Source organism: Propithecus coquereli, unplaced genomic scaffold (assembly GCF_000956105.1).
Source record: "Propithecus coquereli isolate 6110/MARCELLA unplaced genomic scaffold, Pcoq_1.0 Scaffold239, whole genome shotgun sequence".
NCBI lineage: Eukaryota > Metazoa > Chordata > Mammalia > Primates > Indriidae > Propithecus > Propithecus coquereli.
Genome location: NW_012147941.1, coordinates 3,515,086 through 3,522,321, shown reverse-complemented (window position 1 = coordinate 3,522,321; position 7,236 = coordinate 3,515,086). Strand labels below are relative to the sequence as shown.

Here is a 7,236-nt window from a genome sequence, read left to right as displayed (position 1 = left end):
TGTCATTTATTCCCTTTATAATAAAACAGATGAAACTAAATTAGCGATTTATGTTCTAACTTTGAATTTATAGACTTCTGTCAATGCGTATCATGGATTATTTATACAACTCTACTCTAACATCATTCATAAAATGCAACCTGAATAAACATATAAAGAACTTAAATAAGCTGCTATAAATACTTTTCTTCCTTATAACTGTACATGCACATTTATTTTGCTACAGATGTTAGTTTTTAAACAGTATAAATGTAACTATGTTTGAATATGATTCAGAAATGCAATGGGAAGATATGCATGTGCCATGTTGGCTAATTGGGCAGGGAAATCCAAAGATCAGAGAATTAGAAGTGTTGGTAATTACAGGAAAAGCAAAACACAACAAAACAAACAAAGAAAAAAACCCACATTGCTTTGATATAGATTGAGTCACAGAGAAAATCCTGAGAAACAAGACTGGGTTTAATAGAAAAAAATAAACTTCGGACAATGGATCTAAGACTCTATATCTTGGAAAAGAGATATCACAACACTAAAAAACTGTGGATAAGCAAGCAGCAAGAGGTGTTGACTGCCACAAAGTTGAAGCAGATAACAACCACAAAGTACATATTCCCAAGAATGGAAAGATGGAGTATTTTTTTATTATTCATTTTATTTATTTATTTATTTTTTGGGTCATTCTCGCCGTGTTGCCTGGGCTAGAGCGCTGTGGCGCATCAGCCTAGCTCACAACAACCTCAAACTCCTGGGCCGAAGTCATCCTCCTGCCTCAGCCTCCTGAGTAGCTAGGACTACAGGCATGCACCACCACACCTGGCTAATTTTTACTATTTTTAGTAGAGACAGGGTCTCACTCTTGCTCTGGCTGGTCTCGAACTCCTGAGCTCAAGCGATCCTCCCGCTTCGGCCTCCCATAGTGCTAGGATTACAGGTATGAGCCACTGCGCCCGGCCTTATTTATTCATTTTAAAATAACACATAAACACATGTTAACATAAATAACATTTTTATAAAAAATAACTATATTTTCCAAAACAAAAAATATTTAGTGAAAAAAGTGGCATTTTTTTACATTTAGCAAATCTCTTTAATGTCTGGCTTAATAGAAGATAGTTTGATTCTTATCTCTTCTTTTGTATTCTGTTGTGATTTCACAGTCAACATAGTTTCTAGAAGATTCCACTTAAGCTTGTGACAGAATGAGAGTGAAGAAGGCAAATAATTTCTCAGTATTATTATGAAGGTAGTTTTGACCCTGTGGACCCTGATGCACTTTGAGAATTACTGCCTAAGACTGAACCAAGCAGAAAGGCTGCTGCCGTTAGATAGAGGCAGGGGGCTAGAAAGGCCAGAGGAGAGATCAGGGAGGCTCTGTGGAGGAGGGGACATTGAGTGGGCTTTGAAGATGAATTCTGAGAGCAGAGAATGGCAGGGAAGAACATCATTACCTGAGTAATAGTGTAAGCAAAGGAAACAAAGTGCCGGCATGCCCAGATGAACAGTCCAGCAGCCTTAAACGGGACGGGGATGGGGGCAGGGAATAAAAGAATGGGAGATGAGGAGGACCAGGAACAAAGCCATACTGAAGAACATATTCCCTAAATTTTCCAGAGGAAGGGGGTGATATGTTCTGGCAGTTATTTGGAAATCTCCTTCCAATAGCAATGTGAGAGATGGATTTGAGAGATAAGAGATGGATTTGAATGGAGGCAGAGAGGCCAGCTAGGAAGCTGTTACCATCTTCTGAGAGGTGATTGGTATGGGGAAGAGAGATGACCCAGACAGGTAAGTGAGGCAGAGTGGACATGCCTGAGAGATCTGGGAGGATAAAGTTGTTGGAACCAAGGAAGAAGAGCAGAATAGATTTAAGGAGTGAGAAGGAAGAACTAGTTTTGTTTGGGATGTTTTGATTTGGAGGTGCTCCCCAGACACCCAGTAGGAAATATTCATCAGTCAGTGGGAACTTTGGGCCTAAATCAAAGAGGCCAAAACCCGTGGGCATAGGACAGTTGGATTTAGAAGCTGTGAAGTTGGTGAAGCCATAGGAGTGGCTTGGGATGGCCCAGGTGACTGAGCAAGAGAAGGGGGCTGAGAGTCAGGCCGCTTTAGTCTGTTGATTCAGGGAAAGGCATTTAAGAAGACAACTCCTGGGAATCCTGCTTTGAAGCTGAACCACTAACCTTTTTGCGTGCCCGGCTCAGCTCCCTGGGAGGTAGTCACCCCTTCTCCCTCATGCCTGTTTGCTTGGGTTTGCAAACTTGGAAAAGATCGCCCCTGGAATGAAGCAGCACCTGGTCTCAGAGTAGCCGAGGGGAACTTGGCTTCCCAGCACAGACCGCTCTGCTGTTGGCTCAGAAATCCTCATTAAGTGACAAGCAAAGAGAACTGTCTTTTCCAAAGCTCTGAGGATGTTTACATGTTACAGATTAAAGAAATCAAACTTAAATCTGCATGGAAAAAGATACAGTGGCTCATATATCAGATGCCATTAGGTATTTTATTCGTTTGAGGCTTATTTTGTTCAAAGAGCAGAAGGATACTTGATGCTTACTTGAAGCTTAGGAGACATGAAGGAGGTGAGAGGGAGCAGTTCTTTCTACTGCTCTTTGCTGCTGCCTTCTCTGCTACCACCCTCCACTGTCATGCTCAGAATATTCCAATAAGAACCAAACTCTGTAATTCAAATTAAACCCCTCATTGCTTTTCTCTTTCCTACTTTCTATATCATTTGATTCGTCCTGGTTCCAAAATGACTTTCATCTCTACTACATCCTTTTTAAAAATATACCACCCAAGCTCTCTTACATTCCAAATATATTATTGTCTTCTATAGGACCCGTGAGCAGTCTCAAAATAGGTACAACTCAAATGCAACCTTTTTCTTTTTTAAGCATTTAAATTTCTAAAAGGCTACTCCTAAGTGTTCTTTTCCCTAGTAGACCATGGAGCCACATAGCATGATGGAAGTTGCATGGGTTTTGGAACAAAGTTGTCCTAGGTTTAAATCCTGCTCTACCTCTTAATAACTAAATGATTTTGAGCAAGATACATAACTTGGCAGAGCCTCAGCTTTCTACAGGGCTGGGCACTAGGGGGATAGCAATGAAAAAAAGAAAATTAGACACAGTCTCTGCCCTGATAGAGCTCATTGTCCAGCGGAGCAATGATGGACACAAATCATCACCAATGAATAGTTGCAAGAGACAGAAGAGTGTCATAGGAGTGTAGACTCGAGCCAAACTGCATGGATTTGAAACCTGGCTCTGTTACTCACTGTATACCTTGAGCAAGTCACTCAACTTCAGGCTTGGTGCAGTGGCTCACGTCTGTAATCTTACTACTCTGGAAGGCCGAGGTGGGAGGATCCCTTGAGCTCAGGAGTTCGAGACCAGCCTGAGCAAAAGCGAGACCCCTACTAAAAATAGAAAAATTAGCCGGGTGTGGTGGTGCATGCCTGTAATCCCAGCTACTCGGGAGGCTGAGGCAGGAGAATGGCTCGAGCCCAGGAGTTTGAGGTTGCTGACGCCACAGCACTCTAGCCCAGGTGACAGAGTGAGACTCCATCTCAAAAAAAAAAACAAAACTTCTCATCTATAAAATGGATAATGATAATGAGTGATAATTTCTACCTTAGGGTTGTCATGAGAAAGAAATGCATTAGTATATGTAAGCACTTAGAACCATGCCTGACATATATGAAGCCGTGTGTGTTAGTTATTGTCATTATTATCATTATTACAAAGAATAAGTGACAGAAAGGCGAGTTCAGGGTGTGTTAAGAATCTAGGAGTTGGAGGGAGCTGATTGAGATGGGAGGATCGGGAAAGCTTTGCTGAGGAAGTAGCAACAGAGACCTCATGTGTTAGCTAGGCAAAGAGAGCAGGAGACACACGGAAGGGAAGCGGCCCCCAGGCAGGAAATGATTGGATCCAGAAACTGAAGCGTAGCGCGGGGGACGTTGTGCTAGAGGCTGAGTAGGGTGATGTCGCTAATGCATCCAACCAAGTGCAAACCACGCAGCAGGTCTGAGGGACCCAGTGCCAAGAGGCAAGGGCAAGTGATCTGGGCCACGCGAGCATCCCCCCAGTGCAGCAGTCACAGGGTGTCATCTGTTTTCTGTCAGAGGACCCGGTGGCAGAGTATACTACTGTGACTGAATCTGAGGCCTCAGTTGTTCTGTATTCCTTGGTCTGACACTCAGAGACAGTCCATCCTCCCAGAAAAAAATTCCAGTTCAAGAAGTGGACCCACAGTTCAAAGTCAGTAGCCCTCTTAGGCTGTCATAGGTGACTGCTGTGTTCAAAACATGGTTCCTAGAAACTGACTTCTTTACTCTAGTCATTCCTACGTGAACAGAATCCCCTCTTACCTCTAAGCCAGGAGTCAGTAAACTGTGGCCCACAGGCCAGATGTGACCTGCTGCCTGTTCTTATGCTGCCCATGAACTAAGAATGGTTTTTACATTTTTCCATGGTTGGAAAAAAAAAGACAACAAAGATAGTACACTGTATATGGTCCACAACACCTAAAATATTTCTATTTGGCCCTTTATAGGAAGTTTGCCTACTCTTATAAACTGTCAAACCTGGAGTTGTTCATGCTGAACTGAACCTCCTAGAGATTGGCCCAAGGGGACATTGGGTTGAGTGTGCCTTCCCTCCTCACTAATTGTGGGTCTTTGATCTTCCAGGACAAATCCTTCAGAAAGACCAGGAAATCAAGGACCTAAAACAGAAGATAGCTGAAGTCATGGCCGTCATGCCCAGCATAACGTACAGTGCCGCCACCAGCCCCCTGAGCCCCGTTTCCCCCCACTACTCTTCCAAATTTGTGGAGACCAGCCCCTCTGGACTTGATCCCAATGCCTCTGTTTACCAGCCCCTGAAGAAATGAAGGCCGGCTGTGTGTTTTGCCCAACCATTTGGTTACTGGAAATCATCACAAAGGAGCGTCTCTGGCAGTCAAGATAAAAAGTTTATATTGTATTTTGTGGGACTGTATATGTTGTCATTTTTTAAAAGGGGGGAAAAGATAACATCCAAGTCTGATTAGAACTGCCCATCAGTTTTTCTTGTAAATTTTTAGAAGACCTCACAGAACTTTACAGTTTATTTTTCTCAGCCAACACATTAAAACCATTCTTGGATTTCAAGTAGCCAATTTTGCCTTTTATGTATTCTTACATAGTTTCCTCTTGAAGAAAAAGAAAAGCAGAGTTTTTGCTTTCAACCCTTTATTTTTGTTTTGTTTTATTCTTAAATAAGCAAAATCTGCACATTGGATTCACATGGGATGATGATGAAAACTTTTAGTTTAAGAGTGAAGGGTTAAATAACCTAACACAGCTTTGATTTTATAGCTGCATTAAAGAAGATGACTATTGATATTACAGAAAACAAAAATTGATTGCCCCTCCAAGGACCAAACACATTCAAGGAGCGTCATTTAAGCTGAGGAGAGACCTAAGTGATGAGACTAGCTGTAAGAATGAAACAGGGGTTGTGTTTGAAATATTTATATTCCCATCAGTGTGTTTAGTCCTAGAAAATCGCTAGCAGCAGTCTTCTTCACAGTGCCTTGGGAAAAGACATTTCAAGAGGAAACTTGATAATTTTAAACTCTTTTCCCCCTTTACCATCATCTGTCTTCTATCTGTATCAAGCTCACTGCGGATCCTGTTGTAAAGCTGGTGGGTAGCTGGGCTGTTCGGTACCACCACAGCTGCATCTTCTGATTCTTTTAATAGCACCACAGTGTTCTGCACTTGCCTCCAGCAAAGCACCTTGGGAAGGGAGCTGGGCAGTGTTTGTGACTGTAACGATGGCTAATAAAAGCTGCACTTCTAGGGTTTTATTTATTTATTTTTTCATTTCATTTAACTGTGCTTTCTCCACTTTCATCATCTTATGTTTGATGATTTAAAAGAAACTTGACTATTCCTCAGCTGTTGTGCCAAGGAGGGTTTTTTTTTAAGACTCTTAAACTCAGAGCTCTGCACAAAGATTTCAGTTTCAAATGTGTATTATACATTGGTAGAAAAGTGTTTGCACAGGCAACTTTTGGAAGTGTTTAAGATTCAGGGTGGGGGTGGCGGGAGGGATGGGGGGCAAAGCAAAAATTGTATTTGGAAACCAGGAAAAATTAAGAAACCACATAGATTGGTTTTACTTCCTTGCCATGGATTCTGGAAGGACATAGTTCTTCTAAAATTTCCTGTTAATTGGCATGTACGTCTCATTTAAAGCAAATTAAGTAGGACAAGCAAGTCAGTAAAATAGAAGTATTAAAAAGAATCATCCTTTTAATCACAGATCTTATTTTGGATAAAAAAAATTTCTAGCTTTAGCCAGGTGTGCATGTTGCTGCCATTTTGCATTTTTGAATCATCTTGTGTACTGTCACCATGAAAGTGTTACTCAGAATTGTCATAGATTTTTTTCATCTTTGTGCAAAAACATGGAAAATGTCACTGACTTTGTGTTGAGGTTTCCCCCATTTTGCTGCCTTTGGGACACTATTTTCGTTAAATACTTGGTCTTGGCTGCATTCTTTTTTTCTTTTTTTTTTTTTTCCTGTGGGGTTCAAAAGAATAAACATTTTCTTACAGATAAAACTAGTTTTCTGCCTTTTTAACTTTTCAGGAGGGCACGGCAAGGTAGATTGTTCTGAGTGGGGCTTAGATGGTTACTATCTTACTCTCTCCTCATCTCAGCCCAGGTCAGGTGGGTGCCCCACACAGCAGATCCACTGGGCAGGGAGCAGACACAAGATTTGGGGAAACCCATCAAGATCTCAAGTTGGTTTGATTCCTATTCTTACTTAAGTCATATCCATTCTCATTTGTTCTCTCCCTTCTCTGGCATCTGATTAGAGCCAAGGCCGACTTCTGGTACAACCCTCCTTTTCTAAAAAAGCCAAGTTAGAGGTGGGATTGGGGAGTAGTTGGTGAGAAAATCTTAAGAGCAAATTTCCTTCACTAATGCCTTGCCCTCTCCTGTTTTCTAGAATCTTATTTGGCCATTTAGTGACCAATACCCTATTGGGTTTCCTATCTGCTATAGATCCTGAACTGACCTCCAAGGTAACCACTTCTATTGTCCTCCCTTGTTTTTAGAGGCTTCGTCTGTTTTCATCTTATGAGAAGCCAGCTGCCTCTCTTGGCCCATGTTTTTCTCTCTTGGCCATTGTTACAAATGATCTTGGCTCGAGTTTTGGAAAATTCTGCTCTTGGCA

General features: G+C 41.8%; 1 protein-coding gene across 1 annotated transcript in view; it reads left to right on the top strand.

Annotated features, from left to right (window-relative positions):
* TMEM57 (transmembrane protein 57) overlaps positions 1-5,158 on the top strand; it is a 55,208-nt gene extending 50,050 nt beyond the window's left edge. The window contains exon 11 of the mRNA XM_012645917.1: positions 4,694-5,158. Within this exon, the coding sequence (XP_012501371.1) occupies positions 4,694-4,896 (203 nt within the window). The 3' untranslated portion in view covers positions 4,897-5,158. The remainder of the gene's footprint in view (positions 1-4,693) is intronic.
* Positions 5,159-7,236: the final 2,078 nt, after the last annotated feature.